The sequence below is a fragment of the Schistocerca piceifrons genome, chromosome 7 (genome assembly GCF_021461385.2).
Source record: "Schistocerca piceifrons isolate TAMUIC-IGC-003096 chromosome 7, iqSchPice1.1, whole genome shotgun sequence".
NCBI lineage: Eukaryota > Metazoa > Arthropoda > Insecta > Orthoptera > Acrididae > Schistocerca > Schistocerca piceifrons.
The window spans coordinates 413,531,988-413,549,340 of NC_060144.1; the positions used below are offsets into that span (position 1 = coordinate 413,531,988).

General features: G+C 42.6%; 1 protein-coding gene across 1 annotated transcript in view; it reads left to right on the forward strand.

The window, feature by feature from the left end:
* Positions 1–356: 356 nt before the first annotated feature.
* LOC124805745 (protein inscuteable homolog) overlaps positions 357–17,353 on the forward strand; it is a 153,218-nt gene continuing 136,221 nt past the window's right edge. The window contains exon 1 of the mRNA XM_047266313.1: positions 357–445. Coding sequence (XP_047122269.1) covers positions 357–445 — 89 coding nt within the window. The remainder of the gene's footprint in view (positions 446–17,353) is intronic.

The following is a 17,353-nucleotide window of genomic DNA, read 5'->3' on the forward strand; positions in this document are numbered from 1 at the left end:
AAGCTCGCATTTTTTTGCTAAGTCCATGTCGTTGCTTCGTTCCCGCCAGTAGATATCACGAGGCGAGCTGTGCGTTGTTCGTAACAGACCTCAGTGGATCTCCGTAAACAGGATCTGATGATAGTAGCAGGCGAAACGACGTAATAAATAAAGAACTACATTAGCGATCGAGACGGTTTTATTCAAAAAATGTTCACTATGGTTGCGGAGTGACACGGAAAATTTATATGCTTTATTAACGTCATTTAGAGGAAACTACATTTTAGCTGTGAGGCATCTGTCTACAGCGCGTGCGAAAACCGAGGCGGCAGCGGCACTGGATGGCTCGCGACCTTCCTCAGGCCGGGAGGCCAAGGATGGGAACGGAGGCATTCCTGGCCGCCGCCACACGGCGGGTAACAACAGGTGCGGCGAACGCACGCAGGCTGGCGAAAGCGGGGCTCAGGTGGCGTGAATTCCGTACCAGCGCTGGAGGCGGCGGCTCTCCTGTCTTCTGGCCAGCGACGCACTGAAATAAACTGCCCAGTTTTGCACCACCTTCACGACTTGCTTAGTTTCTCTTTTTGACGTGGAAAAAGAGTATTTGCTCGTCGGTCGAAATTTCTTGTGTAGCAAGCTAATAACTATGAGACTAATAATTTGTAAACAATGGTAAAAATGAGAACTGTCACGACGTCAAATACTTGAAGCATACCTCCACCGTCTTCGTTACCCCCAAAACATTACCTTCAGGTCTTTTTCTATTATTTCGAGTCTTGAAAGCTCTTTGATGAAAAATGGCAGCTTACGTCGTTAAAGGGTTTACTACTCGTGATTGTAGTCGAAGGTCTTTGTTGGGAACTGTTTCGTCATAGGTATAAAACTAATTTTTCCCGGATGAAAGTAAATGAATATTGAATGAATGAAATTGTAGCTGCCTGCGGTAATATGTTTCTTTGATTGAAATATTATGAAGAGGAGGATTTTTTTGGTAAATCACACAGATTACTTTCTTAACCATATATTTTCTGTACTGCAAACATTCTGAACGTTTAATCTCGTAAAACTTGTGTGCTTTCCTCTTGTATAATCGATTTCAAATAGTTTGTACCTGAGTTGCATCTTCTTAGTTGTTTGTAAAGCAAGCTTAGAACAATCGGCTCTGAAATTTGACACACACTGAACATGTCAGTTCTGGGGTACCCACAACCTATGTTGTAGAGTGTCTCAAAACTCAGTCTATATTGTTTGCACAGGATTTGGAGGAGTTGTGTCTGAATATAACAAGTGTAACATTCGTGAGTTAAGTTCTTCTGGTAAATATAACCGTTTGCTATCCTGAATGACAAACGTGATTTTGCGCGTCTCAATGACTACATATGTTGATGCACTTTAAAAACAGTTTCTCCTTTAAGTGTGTTTGGTCTAGTGTATGTTTTTCTCTGGTTTCCACATTTTTTTCCCTGTAGTAGCCAATGATTTTTTAAGATAAATCGGTTCTGCTCCTTCGACATTTCCAGAATATTTCAGTTTGTTGACATCCACAAGTCACGCTAGGCATGCCTGCCTTACTTCTTTCCGCATTGCACACATTTATGAGCTAACGAAAAAAACGTAAGGAAGTTTTTTTCTTGTTCATCCCAGCCCCAAGGGTTAGTAGGGCTTTCTTATTCCTACAATATTTTTTATATAGATAATGCGTCGTGTATATACCAAATTCGGTTGATATTGCTCCAGACCCAGGCGTTCCTGAATTGTACATTTATGTAACCCTTTTTCACCTCCACCCTCAACCATAGAGGTCTTAATGTCACAGTAATTTTTTCCATATAGCAAGTAATTCGTGTGCGAAAGTCCGTAGAAATTGCTTCAGACGTTGCAGAGAGATGCTAACATGTCACCGTCCAAGCACCGAACCCCCTCACCACCACTGGGCGTAAAACGTCATCTGGAATGTCACCGATGACCCTAGCGACGCTGGAAAGATTGGATTCTATACTAATACCGGTCGTTATCAATATTTTTATACACTACATCTCTCTCTCTCTCTCTCTCTCTCTCTCCCTCCCTCCCTCCCTCCCTCCCTCCCTCCCTCCCTCCCTCCCTCACTTCCCCCCCCACTCAAACCACACCGCTAGGGGTGTACGGTTACATTAAGCCGACAGTATATTTTATACAAATAGTGAGTCATGTGTATACTGCAATTTGCATGAAAATGCTGTGAGGCGACGCGGCCATTGGGATGCACTTTTAAGAACATGTTTTGACCATTCTTTTATTTTTCAACAACCTTTGAAACTGACGGAGAGTCGAAACGCTAAGTTTGTTGAAAAATAAATGTGTGGGCAAGACAAGTAAAGTTATTAAAAGGGCATCAGATGTGTACAATATTTGTTTGTTTCCTTCAGACGTTCCTGAGTTGTGGTTCTATATCATCCGCTTTTCACCCCCACCCCTATAGGAAGTAAGTGTATCTTACCCCCATATTTTTTTTTTTTTCTTTCGAGATAGTGATATGTGTACCAAGTTTGGCTGAAACAGACCCAGTGGTTTACGAGATGTGCAGCGTACATTTATACATACAATTGTTTTTGTAAATACGAAATGTATAGACGTACGGCAGCAGAAATAATAACCACTGTGCTGCTTATTAAGAAACTCTGAAACATGCGCTAGTAAAAGTTTGTTTTCAGAAGGCAGCTGCCTATTGAGGTGTGTCAACTCGTCCCGCCACTGGAATGCTGACTTAATTCGTAAGGCATGAGTCATGTCTCGGCTGAGCGCTGGTTTTATCTTCTTAGGAGGCTGTGCCAACTACTTCAGATTCAGCAGGTCCCGCTGGTACGTCGGCTGTAGCGCCACTTAGATATGGATGAGACGGCACAAAAGTGGCGTCACCTCTGCTCGTCGCCACCGCACGCGAAGTGATCGCCGGACTACCAGGAGAGGAAAGGGCACTACATACCCGGCCGGCCTTCCGGATTCTCGCTGCCGGCCACCTGCTGCGACACACGCCGACCCTGGACAGGCTGTTGCGTACGGCTTCTCGTGGGAAGCCTCTCAAATTACGCAGCCGCTCTTCGGACGGGCATATACTGTGCACCAGGGCGACGTTCCGCTTCCGTTCCAGCTAACGGACTTTATATAAAATTCGTAAGCTACATTCGACCTTGCCGTCGCCGCCCCAAAACGAGATTCGCAAGGGGTAAAATTCATGTGACTGGCTCTAATGTAGGCGATCGCCTTAACTTGTAACCAGACTTCATTAGCAAGGCTGTTGCTACATCAGTTATTTAAGGATGATCGCAGTGATTTATTGGCAGTAGAGGGTTGTTGAAATCAGTACCCGCCTACAAGCGATTATAAGCTTTGTATTTAGACCAAATGTGTAACATGTTAAAAAAAAAGCACTAAACAATCATTTTTCGTGTAAATGTGTCAAGCGGTCGTCGAGTGGGGGGGGGGGGGGGGGGGGGGGGGGCGGGCGGGCCGGGCCTGGCTTTTACTGCAGATACAGTATAAAGAGCCTTTGATAGATATCAATCGTGGAAAATTCAGAATCGAAGATAGGAATCAAAGAAATTTCATATCACCAGAGCCATTCCTAGCAACTCTAGAAGAAAAATTAATTACACAAAGAAGGGATCGTATATCTTTTCGCTAATTACGATGTACTATTTGTCCCTAATGCAGATAAACATCAGCTTCTAATGGAAGAGTAAATTTAAAAATAATCCCGAATATAAATTACGGGCTGTAAGTATTTTATACAAGCACATCGACAAGGAAATAGTTCAAATGAACGGTGAAGGTGCAGAATCTGTTCATGAGTTTTTGTATTTATGGCAGTGGAAGAACGACTGAATTGTCTGCAAAGGAAATGGCAAAAATAGTGTGGAATACTGTCGGTAATCTAGACAGTAATCATCTTGAGGTTGAAGCTCTTCTGTGCGTGTTCGCTTCCAAATAGATTTCTGGAGAGGGTCCGCCTTGAGCAAAACATAATTTTAATTTTTATTTCCCAGACATATTTCGCTGGAATTTTTATTACCTTTCAGTAAAACAGGAAAAATGTTTTTTCTACTTGTACAATTAAAATTTGAGTTTTTAAGGCAGTATTTACATATCTTAAAAACCCAGTTTTGTACATTTCCTTGTTACCACAAGCTGTGGATTTCCTGGATTTTTGTGTTATTTAATGCAGTTTTGTTGCACAATTTTTCATCTGCGAACATACGGAACTGTAGAACAGTTATGTGCAGCAACTTCAGCGAAACATGACTGGGAAATAAAAATAGAAATTGTGTTTTGCTCAAGATGGTCCCTCTCCAACAACAAATAAATCTAAACAGTATTTTGAAAAATTTAAGAAGAGTTTAAACTGGAAAAATTTACAACTGGTGTGTATTTTATTTACGGCAGTAAAACTTCGAATAATAATTCAAAACAGATGGTTGATCAGCAGGCGTGTTGGACTTACAGGAGGACGCAGCAAAGTAAAAATTGAATCAGGGCACAGGTTGCAGTGGAAGGTGTAATTCCGCGTACAATGAATATGCAATGGAGACAGACAGGGCATGCAGCAAGGAGAATGATAGTAGATGTAGGTCTTGGAAATTCTTCTCTGGATACAAAGAGATAAGAAAATACCGAGACGATGACCTAATGGAAGGTGAATAGATGATACTGAAAACATTTAGGAGAAACATGTATGTATATGGGTGGCGACCACTGTGCATGGTAAAAATCGGAAGTTTTTACCCAGTAATGGATGTCATGTAGCTGTTTCTGCTTGTGGTTGTGGTGGTGGTATGATGATGATGATGATGATTAGATGATGATGATGATGATGATGGTGCATTTGCCAGGTCGTCCTGTATAAGCTTGATGAGTCCATGTTTGTACGGATCTAATGTAGGGGTATCACACTAATATCAGTTGCATACAAAATTGTATCCCAATGTCTTCTCGGTAGAGCACAGAAACGACTTGTACCAAAAATTGGAAATCATCATGCAGGATTCATACCAGGCCGCTCGTGTCCAGAGTAAATCTCGAACCTAAAGCTAATTCTAAGACATGTGACAATTTGTAGCAAAAATTTATTCTGCACTTTGTTCATTTCAAAAAAATCTTATGACTCAGTTGACTGGGAATCACTTTTCTGAATATTAAAACCAACAAGTTCTAGAACTGAAAACACAAGTAGTGATAAAACACTGACAGATACAAGTTCAGGGTTAAATTTACGGCCGAACTCTCAGATCCGATCCAAATCGAAACGGGAGTAACACAAGGAGATGGGCTGTCCCCATTGCTTTTCAACTGTTTCCCTGAGAATGTGATAAAAAAACGCGTACAGAAATCAGTCCGCAGTTGATCAACTAATCACATTAGGTAGAGTCAACTTACCTATAGATTTCTTGGCATTTTCCCTCGAGGGAAGGAGTGGTTTCATTGAAGCTGTGTATGCCACCTTCTGAGGCCTTTTCGTGTCAGTTCCGAGCGGTGGTTTCAAATGTCTCTGGGCGTCTGAGTTCTGGCCTCCATCGCAGACTCTTCCAGAGAAGGGGTGTAACGTGGTACGAGGGGGTGTGACAAATTTCCCATCGTGTGCGGTGACATTTGGTGCCAATGTGACATCGTTAACCCATCCCTTAAACTTTTCCGCATTTGTCGACACCTTGCTATTTGAAGTTACCAGAGGGTGAAGCAGCAAGGCCGCACACTTTTGCATTACTACAGAGGAAGGGTTGTACGCACCTACGAGCGCCATATTTCGAAGTTCTGTGTCGCAGTGGGAGACAGCTAGGAAATTCCGAAAAAGTAACCCTTTCCAGAATGAGATTTTCACTCTGCAGCGGAGTGCGCGCTGATATGAAACTTCCTGGCAGGTTAAAACTGTGTGCCGGACCGAGACTCGAACTCGGGACCTTTGCCTTTCGCGGGCAAGTGCTCTACCAACTGAGCTACCCAAGCACGACTCACGCCCCGTCCTCACAGCTTTAATTCTGCCAGTACCTCGTCTCCTACCTTCCAAACTTTACAGAAGCTCTCATTCTGGAAACATCCCCCAGACTGTGGCTAAGCCATGTCTCCGCAATTTCCTTTCTTTCAGGAGTGCTAGTTCTGCAAGGTTCGCAGGAAAGCTTCTGTAAAGTTTGGAAGGTAGGAGACGAGCTACTGGCAGAAGTAAAGCTGTGAGGACGGGGCGTGAATCGTGCTCGGGTAGCTCGGTTGGTAGAGCACTTGCTCGCGAAAGGCAAAGGTCCCGAGTTCGAGTCTCGGTCCGGCACACAGTTTTAATCTGCCAGGAAGTTTCAAAGTAACCCTTTATTTGTGATGCGCAGTGTAGTGGTGGTGTGGAATGGTACGGCTGGGACGCGGCCAGCAGGTGGCAATGCTCAGGTGTTGATGGCACAGTGGCAGGCGTGCGTTGTTTGCCGGCATTGTGGGTGAAGGGCGCGTCCCGCCCGCTGACTCACTGCCACAGGAAGCTCTGCGCGCTGTCCCACGGGCGGGCGCGTTATCTCGCGCAGCGCCGGTTATGCAACGCGCGCATTCTCCTCGCCGCTCCCGTTACGTCTCACAGTCTTCCCTGCTTTATCTGAGTGGCGTCTCGCGTCAGGACCACGCGGGAAGCAATGCGAGCCGCCCACACAGGCGACACGACTCTCACCTCACCACAAGCCAAGCAGCATGCTCTACAAATCACCGTGCCCTTAAGGACACGGAAGAAGTACAGATTCTTCTTCGTATCGAGTACTTCTTTCTTTTCAGCCTCGGAAAAAAGTGTCGCAAATACTGACTCAGCAAACAGAAAACTCTAGACAAACCTTCGCCGAAATTAGAAGCAAGGGCGGGAACATTAAGAGTGCAATGGGAATTCCAGTGTTAATTGCAGAGGAGAGAGCGGATAGGTGGAAGGAGTACACTGAAGGCCTCTAAGAGGAGGACAATTTGTCTGATGGCGTGATGGAAGAAGAAACAGGAGTCGACAGGGAAGAGAAAGGGATCCGGCATTGGAATCAGAATTTTAAAGAGCTTTGAACGAATTAAGATCAAATAAGACAGAAAGGATAGACAACAATCCAACGCAATTTCTTAACTCTATAGGGGGGAGTGGCAACAAATCGACTATTCACATATTGGTGTGTAGAATATATGAGCCAGACGGAGTAGCCGAGCGATTCTAGGCGCTACAGTCTGGAACGGCAAGTCCCATAGTGCTCAGAACCATTTGAATATATGAGACTGCTTTATACCGTCAGACTACGTCCACACAATTTCGAAGATTGCAAGAACCGACAAATGCGAGCATTACTGCACAATGAGCCTAACAACTCAAGCATACAAGCTGCTGACAAGTGATATATACAGAAGAATGGAAAAGAAAATTGAGAATCTGGCCTGCCGCTGTGGCCGAGCGGTTCTAGGCGCTTCAGTCCGGAACCGCGCTGCTGTTACGGTCGCAGGTTCGAATCTTGCCTCGGGCATGGATGTGTGTGATGTCCTTGGGTTAGTTAGGTTTAAGTAATTCAAAGTCTAGTTAACTGACGACCTTGGATGGTAAGTCCCATTGTGCTTAGAGCCATTTGAACTAACGCAAGCGAGACTGAAGAAAAATTACGACACGTTCATAGGATTTGTCGGCCTGGAAAAAGCATTTCGCAATATCAAATGGTGCAAGATTTTCGAAATTCTGAAATAAATATGGGTAAGTTGTATGGAAAGACGGATAATATACAATATGCGCAAGAACCAAGAGGAACACTAAGACTGGAAGACCGAGAACGGAGTGTACGGATTAAAAAAGAACGTAAGACAGGATGTAGTTCTTCACCCCTATTGATTAGTCTATACATCGAAGAAGTAATGACGGATATAAAAGAAAGGTTCAACAGTGAAATTAAATTTGAAGATGAAAGGATATCGGTGATCAGATTCTCTGATGACATTGCAATCCTGAATGAAAGTGAAGAAAAATTACATGATCTGCTGAATGAAATGGACAGTCTAATAAATACAGAATATGAATTCAGAGTAAATCGAAGAAAGACCAAAGTAATGAGAAGTAGCAGAAATGAGAACAGCAAGAAACGTAACATCAGAATTGGGGATCACGGTTTAGACAAAGTAGTTCTGCTACCTAGGCAGCAAAATAACCCATGACGGACGGAGCAAGGAGGACATAAAAAGCAGACTAGCACTGGCAAGAAGGGCATTCCAGGCCAAGTGAAGTCTACTGGTCTCAAACGTGGACCTCGATTTGAGGAAGAAATGTCTTAGAAAGTACGTTTGGAGCACAGTATTGTATCGGAACAAAAGAGAACCGAAACATTTGAGATGTGATGCTACAGAAGGATGTTGAAAAGTTGATGGACTGATAAGGTCAGGAATGTGGAGGTTCTCCGCAGAATTGGCGAGGATACGAATATGTGGAAAACAGTGAAAAAAAGGAGGTACGGGATGATGGGACATCTGTTGAGACATCAGGGAATAACTTCCATGGTACAAGAGGGAGGTGTAGAGGAAGGCCTGAATTGAAATACATCCAGCAAATAATTGAGGACGTAGGTTGCAACGGCTGCTATAAGATGAAAAGGTTGGCTCAGGAAAAGAATTCGTGGCGGGCCGCATCAAACCACCAGAAGACTGATGACGAGGAAAAAAAAAAAAGAATCTAGACCTTCATCTCAATATGTTTCAGTTGATATTTTCACTCACGTTGATACAATCGCATCGAATGATACCGGTTGCATTTTTTACTGTTGCATTCAGTCTGAAGACTGGTTTGATGCATATCTTCGGGCTACTCTATCGTGCAAGCCTCTTCATCTCCCAATAACTACTGCACTCTGCATCCTTTTGAACGTGCTTACACTTCCCTCCAGTACTATATTGATGACCCATTGATTTCTGAGAATGTGTCCTACCAACAGATCCCTTCTTTTGCTCCAGATGTGCCAGAAAACTCTTCTCCCTAGTTCGATTCAGTACCTCGTCATTTGTTTCAGCTAAACTTCTGCATTCTTCTGTAGCGTCACATGTCAGAAACCTCTATCCTCGTTTTATCTGAATTATGAGGGATAGTCAAATGATAACAGAGTATCCGCTACATCGGGATCATGGAATGGTTCCATTCAAAAGCAATCACCGCGCGGCGCGCATTAAGACATTTATCCTACTGGGAGATGAAACGAGCCGATACGATCAGTTCCTGCTCGTAGAATATCGGCGGCTGTTGAAAGATCCACAGTCGCACCCACTCTTGCACTTCTTCGTCTGACGTCCACGCATGTCTATCTTCGGGTCGTCAAAGATATGAAAAACCACACGGTGAAAGATCCGAACAGTGTTTCCCAACCAATTCGCTGAAGCGTGGCCTTCGTCTAATTGGTAGTGTGGGGGTGGGCGTTACCGTGCAACAGAATGATTCCGACAGCCCACGGGCAAATGGCAAAGCCAGCAGTGGAAACATCCCACATCTTCCCCGGCAGATAAATCCAAAGCTGTTCACACAATTTCCGGTAAGGGCATGATGGCCGCCGCCTTCGAACGTAGAGGCCCCACTGTTCGTCGAGGTTTTCGAGCGTGTGTCTAGCCACAATCACTGCGCAGCACTATGAAGACAATTTGCAGAAACTTCAACACTTCATCCTGATGCACCGTAAGGCTCGCCTCCACACTGCCAATCGGACGAAGGCTACGCCCCAGCGATTTGATTGGGAAACACAACATCCTACTTGCAGCCCAGATTTTTCTCAGTGTGATTTTTTTCAAATCTTTGGCGACCTAAAGAAAGACATCCGTGGACGTCGGTTTCAGACGGACGAGGAAGTGCAAGAGTTGCAGCGTTCTACAGCAACTGATCCTCTCGTTCCCCAGTGGGATAAATGTCTTAATAAACATGGTAATGACTTTTGTATGGAACCATTCCACGGTCCCATTGTGACGGATATTCGGTTTTCATCCGACTGCCTCTTATACTTATCGTCCACGTTTCACTTCTATACAAGGACTCCAGACAGATATCTTCAAAAAAGACTTTCTACAACTTTTTTTTTAAAATTTCAGATTATTATCTTTCGGTTCGAACCCATTCAGTGATCTGAGTAATGGAAAGACGATAAGACAGTGTATTTGAGACAATGTTCTTGTCAGCTACGGCGATACGAATGTAAGGACAACACATCTAGTCCCCGAGCGGAGAAAATCACCGACTCGACCATAAATCGAACCAGGGCCCCTTCGGGTAGCGATCAGCCTCTCTGACCCCGCAGCTACCGAGGCCGACGTTTTTTCTAACACTTGAATTTATATTCCATGTTAAAAGGTTTCTCTCCTTTAGGAACATCTTTCTTGTCCAGCCAGTGTACATCTTAAATCGTATCTGCTTCGCCGTTGTCAGCTATTTTCTTGCCCAAGTAGTATAACTCCTCAACTACTTTTAATGTCTCATTTCCTTATCTAATTCTCCCCGCATCGTTGTTGAATTCGGTTACATTCCCTTATTTTGCTTTTGTTGATGTCCATCTTATATCCTCCTGTCCAGACGCTGTCCATTCCATTCATCTAATCTTCTAAATCTAAGTGATTACTCTGCTATTTACAATAAAGTGCCTGGCAGAGGGTTCAGTGAACCCAAGCCCCTTGCTGTCTCTGACAGAATTCCAATGTTATCAGCAAACCTTTGATGACGTTTACAGTTTTGTGAAGGTTAGATGGAGAAATCAGATAATTACTGACGAGGACCTGAAACGAATCAACCAAAAACACTTGCACCTGTGAGGTCCGCGTGACTAACGGAAGGTAAGGTAACTGAAGTTACCAGATTTCAAACAGCGTTATGGTCTCCCCCCACCCCTCCACCTCTTTCCAGGCCTTCATAATACAATATTTCATGTGTGTCCTCAGGCCAGAGCCTGAACCCAGTGTCGACACATAGCTTTTTTTCTGTTTGTTATATCTCTCAGTTTGCAGCACATTCCATTTTCAGTTCTCATTGTGCTACTTCCTTCCATAGCCACATGTCTGCCAATCTATCAAATCCGAGAGAGAGAGAGAGAGAGAGAGAGAGAGAGAGAGAGAGAGAGAGAGATTTGCGACTCCAAATCTTCAAATTTTCTTGATGTCTTTCATCTCACTTTTTTGGTTTGTAAATAAGGTGAATGGAATATTGTTTTTAATTTTTTCTGATACAGATAGATAGAACTTTATTACTTAAGATTCTGTGTCATCCCGATTAAAAGCAATATAGCCGTCACAGACTATTACGAGGCAGATTAAAAGGTAGTTAATTTTACGTAGTTAAGAGTGACGATGTCCATGTGATTTACATTGCAATACTTAAAGCTTTGGGTAGTAAACAGACTGAATCTCAGTTCACTGCACTTTTTGAATTTTTGAGACAGAAACAGCCCAAAGCCACAGAAAGAAAATGAGAAGTGCTGTCAATTTCTGACACGTATTAAAATCAACGTGAGGCTATGGGAAGCAGCAGATTTACGTGAATTAGCTACGCTGACAGTTTTAGGAAATTCGGAAGTTAAATACATTTTTTAAGAATCCATATTGTGCCACTTCAAGTATATTTGTCGTGAAAGTAACGACGAAAATGATCACGCGCTGAAAATGGGTATGCTGCTTCTTGAATAGCCAATATATTAGCGGCATCCCGCAACCGAAGAGACAAGTCGATGGTACATACTGCTTGCTCTTAGAAAGCATTTCATTCCGACATCGACTGATGAAAACAATTGAAGCAGTCGTTAGAGAAACCCAATTTTCCATCATTAACTAGCATTACGTTTCCACGAAATCGTTTGAAGATTGATTTTTTTTTCACAATATAAAAAACTTACGGGCTCAAGCATACGCGTACGTTAAGTGTGCAGAAATGATAAATTATATCACAAAAATAAGTTATCTGCTTGAATCAGGAGCGATATTCAGCAACTGCAGCCATATTTCGGTATCATTTTACGATTTTATTTCACCACAAGATTTTTAGTCAATCCAAGCGTATTCATCCTCTTAACATCTCCTTACTGCCCGTTAGACATCTTTTGTGGAATGTCACTCAGATACTGAAAGTCTTCCACTTAATGTTCTCATTGTAATTACAAACTCCTATAATATTTGATAATCCTCTGAGCTGAAACTGATTTCTGTTATCATACGCTAAAGAAATATCTCCCTCCCTCCACCCCCTCACGTATATTAGGTCATGTGATAACCGCGCATTGTCACACTCAATAATATAGAGAATTTTGGTGCTGGAACCTACGAGAATAGACTTCACGAAGATGCTCTATTAGAGAAATCCGGTAAGTTTCCAGTTTTTCAGCACTTACTTGTAAACAGCAAGCGTATGCCATATCGGTTCCCACACAGAATAATCATTGTCTTCGACTGAAGTAATCAAATATATCGATAACAAATGAGCGTCTATTTAAAGGGTGAGTACGATATTAGAGCAGAATCGGTTATTGCGCCATCGATGTGTGTTCGCTGCACAGCTGCATGCATCATGGGTTGCTGTTGGCAATGGATAAGATTCCAATCAACTTCGCTTCGGTGTGTTCACAGGTAACGTTCATGATGTTTTGTACAATTTGAATCGTAAACGAGAATTTGAGATTTTCATTTCGTTTGCTTTCTTCTGGGCCGCAACATATTTTGCAAAAGTAAAAAAAATAACGCCGTCGTTTGTTAAATAATTTTCGATTTTGCAAACTGTATATTTGTTTCTAGGTTTCTATCAATTTTTACATTGCATCGTACCAGTCTATTGTCATATGCAAGTCGAAAACGCTTTAGGACCTCCAAGTCGTGCACAACTTTTTGCTTACTGAGATGTAGTCATTTAGTTTTTAGCTCTATTTGGTCCTTGAACAGTCTAATTGCTAGTAGTGGGTCAAGCGGATTTAGGATACTATACGTCAACTTCGAACAGTGTTGTAACGTTTGTTGTGACGTTACTTCTTAATGTGTATTCGAGCTGCATTTCTCTATATAGCGTTGTCCCGTTTTATATTTTCTCTGGTTTTGAAACTCGTTTTTTATCTCCGCTGTACATTAGAAAAGGAATATTGCATTTTCTGGTTCGGTGGTAATTATGAAATTTCGCAGAATTTTCAGTTTCGTAAAAATTAACACCATTTTAAGAAGCAAAAAAAGAAAAAAAAACAGACAGCAATAGTTTTTGGGGCTCGCCGTTGCGAGAAGTACAGTAATAGAGATGCAAGAAATGAAGTAGTTGCTTGATTGTTGGAAAGCGAAGTGAAGTATTTTATTTGTTCAATACTTCTAAGGGCCAATTGTGTTACCACCACTGAGTGGACGTCAATTTTGACGGTAGCTAAGAAATTGAATTTTTTAGGACTTTTCCCCACCCAACAAATTTGTTTCTGGAAATCGTGTTGGGCCAATGTAAAGACACAATAGAATGCAAACAAAATCTGATTAAGTTACTACTGCCAGCAAGGAAAAGGCGTTAACTCTTTTTTATAAATACATTTTTAATAAATTCCACACCCTTTGCACTGACTCGTGTTACTTCCTTTTCTGCTGTTTTGGAATTGATTTGTAGACAATGTTTCATCACGAAGTTCCGTTGGATGCTTTGTATACATTTTAATACTCTCTGATTAAGATTGGCGTCTGAGGTTGGTTGTTACCCTTAACGAAAACTATCCGTGACGATTCCAAAACGTATCTGCACTTTTGCCACCAGGAGATACGATGGAGATGTGATCACAGTCCATAGCGCATAGAACATCGGCAGAACGTGCTATTTGATAAAAACCACACTGGGTTTTCATCATATCATTTTTCTTAATTGGGCATTTTGATCAGCCCTTTCTTCAGATAGGTAATATAGGGCGATACCTTGTGGACAGCTCTGCAAGCTGTTTGCTCCATCTTGTTTTAAACAAAGCGCTACCATCATCTGAAAGCTTGCTATAGCATTTAATCTTAATGTTAGAAGTAGCTTGCACGCGTTGGAGTCAGTGGCTGGTTTCTTTTGGTGGTTTCAGCTAATACATACGTACTCCCTCAACCTTTGGTCTAACTGCTGCTGCAGTATTTTTGTCCAAGGGAAGTTTCGCCTTGTATAATTTACAGTTCAATGTCGAGAGTGAGTTCGCCGTTTGCCGTCGTGGTAAACACATCGGAATACTCAGATATGTGTAAAGTAAACGAAGGAATATTCACATCGCGTATGTTTCTTGTTCACGGAATGCTGCCCACCACAGTGGCCCAGAACGCTTAAAAATAATTATTTTTATTACCATTACGGTGGGGAGCGTAGTATCCAATAGAAAAAAGTCTTAGCAACATACGTAACTGTTCACAGAAAATATTTCGAATTATCCTTTCTTACTCTGCTGCTGAGTGTCTATAAAATGGCTCTAAATTAATCACGTAAATTATGAAAGGTCACCAAGAACTGTCCCGAAATCAGTTATTATCTGCACTCTGCATATAGCTGAAAAATGACTTAACCTCTCCTGGCAGATCGAAGAAAATATTTCGATCTTCAATAGTGCGGAGTGGCGTTATTTACGTGTCAGCAACTTCTGTATTATTTCAGTTTGTAGTTGTACACAAGAAAAGCGTTGTTTTGTAAACTGGTGATTACATTTGAACCTGTCTGCTCCATGAATTTTCCTCGGTCAGAGTTGATTTTACTTCACGACGATAGGTTACCAGACGTTGTGTGTTCATTTGGTTCCAAAATTCATGTGCCAGAACTTTATATGTAAGAATAATTTCTCGGCTCGTTAAGAGACATAATTAATGCTTAAATCTGAATGGTGATTCTGTAGAAAAGTAATACATAGTTGTAATTTTAAATTTTTTCTAATGTTTACTGTCTAATGCCCATTTTACTTGAGCGACTTTCTGGTCAAAATCGATTACTCGAAGTGCCTGCGTGTAGATCAGCAACCAGCCACATCGCGAGTGTGTCTGACGTCAGTGACTTCAGCTTGTGCCGAGTTTGGAGTTGTGAATTTCCGAGTATGGTTTTTCTATACAGGGTGTTACAAAAAGGTACGGCCAAACTTTCAGGAAACATTCCTCACACACAAAGAAAGAAAATATGTTATGTGGACATGTGTCCGGAAACGCTTACTTTCCATGTTAGAGCTCATTTTATTACTTCTCTTCAAATCACATTAATCATGGAATGGAAACACACAGCAACAGAACGAACCAGCGTGACTTCAAACACTTTGTTACAGGAAATGTTCAAAATGTCCTCCGTTAGCGAGGATAAATGCATCCACCCTCCGTCGCATGGAATCCCTGATGCGCTGATGCAGCCCTGGAGAATGGCGTATTGTATCACAGCCGTCCACAATACGAGCACGAAGAGTCTCTACATTTGGTACCGGGGTTGCGTAGACAAGAGCTTTCAAATGCCCCCATAAATGAAAGTCAAGAGGGTTGAGGTCAGGAGAGCGTGGAGGCAATGGAATTGATCCGCCTCTGCCAATCCATCGGTCACCGAATCTGTTGTTGAGAAGCGTACGAACACTTCGACTGAAATGTGCAGGAGCTCCATCGTGCATGAACCACATGTTGTGTCGTACTTGTAAAGGCACATATTCTAGCAGCACAGGTAGAGTATCCCGTATGAAATCATGATAACGTGCTCCATTGAGCGTAGGTGGAAGAATATGGGGCCCAATCAAGACATCACCAACAATGCCTGCCCAAACGTTCACAGAAAACCCGCGTTGGTGACGTGATTGCACAATTGCGTGCGGATTCTCGTCAATTGGGCCAGCTGGTGATGAATCGAGAGAGTGCAGTACATACTGACGAAACTAAAATGAGCTCTAACATGGAAATTAAGCGTTTCCGGACACATGTACACATAACATCTTTTCTTTATTTGTGTGTGAGGAATGTTTCCTGAAAGTTAGGCCGTACCTTTTTGTAACACCCTGTATACACTGCCCATGCGCAGAGACAAGGGCCTATGGCGGCGTCTGCTAACCTCAGAAGTTATAACCTATTCTGGTCGTGCTCAATCCCATTTCAGAAATGGTTTTAGTGCTTCTGTGTCTTCTTAATCTTTATCATTTCGTTTGTTTTGTTTTCATGGCAGAGTGAAAGGTTACACAATGTCCTATAATTTTTTTTCTACTAGTGTTCTTCTGGTCTTCAAGAGCGACGAAATATTCGATAGCAAAAGTATTTATGATTAGCAGGGAAAAAATCTAATACAGACGTAAATAAGATCATAAGTAGATAAATGTGTTAAATGAAAGTTATTGGACGAAATAATTTCCGTTGTTGTTTACACTTAGCAAGAAAACAAGATTCAAAGGATAATGCAGAAAAGGCACTATTTACTGTGTCCTGCGCATTGTCTGATGTGTTTGCAAGTATGTACTTTCTACAGCGATAAATGTATATGTTCTGATATGTTTGGATGATACTTTTCGTATCCTTTCAGTGATTAAGAGTGTGAACAATTTATCAGACGACATTTGCCAAGAACTTACACTATGAATTCTGCTTATATCATTAATAAACTCCATTGTCATTGCTTGTTACTACATTTTGTTACTATATTTCGATTTTTTCGTAAAAAGGATAGCCCTCATAACCTCGCTTTCAGCATTCAGATGCCAAACTGCGCACCGGCAATTTTGGCGCTGATGTCTAAATGAAAATGACCACTCGAGAAGACTCGGTACGACAATAAAACGCCATGGGCGCTACAGTAGACGCACTTGTTTAAAGTATTCAATTGAAACAAGAAAATCGATCGTATAAAAGGGTACTTTCCGGATAGCCCACGTGTGAATATATGTAGCCATTCAACAAAAGTGATACTGGTTACGATGGTTCTTTTAGGACGCCAATCACTCTCGTAATTTGAGAGCAATCGTAGTTAAAATAGCGTCGCAAATGCACGTTGTTGACTTACAACATAGTGTGAGATTCAACACCAGTTTCTCGACGACTTCTGTAGTGGACACGAAATGATCCGTCAGAGGCTTCCTGGAATTTTCGTGAGCCGTCTGCGAACGGCGGGAAATCGGTTCGGCGGAAACGTGCCGCTTGCGCGTCGGCCTTGTGCTTTGATGAATCGGAAGCCGCGCCGTTGCCCTCGTCCCTGAGCAACCTTTACTCAGCAGCTGACGCGTGAGTCAGTCACAAGCAGAGCTGTCGCCTTCCTGGTAAGCTGCTGACTGCTGCAGATGCCGAACCCCCTCCGCTCCCGCGGCAAGGCGCACGTGTCTCTCCGCTTGCTCACGCACTGCGCTCTACGTTTGTATGTGTGCGCTCGCGCACGTAGAGCGTCTCCGCCGTGCGTTGATGTCTTATACAGTAGCGTAACCCTAATAGC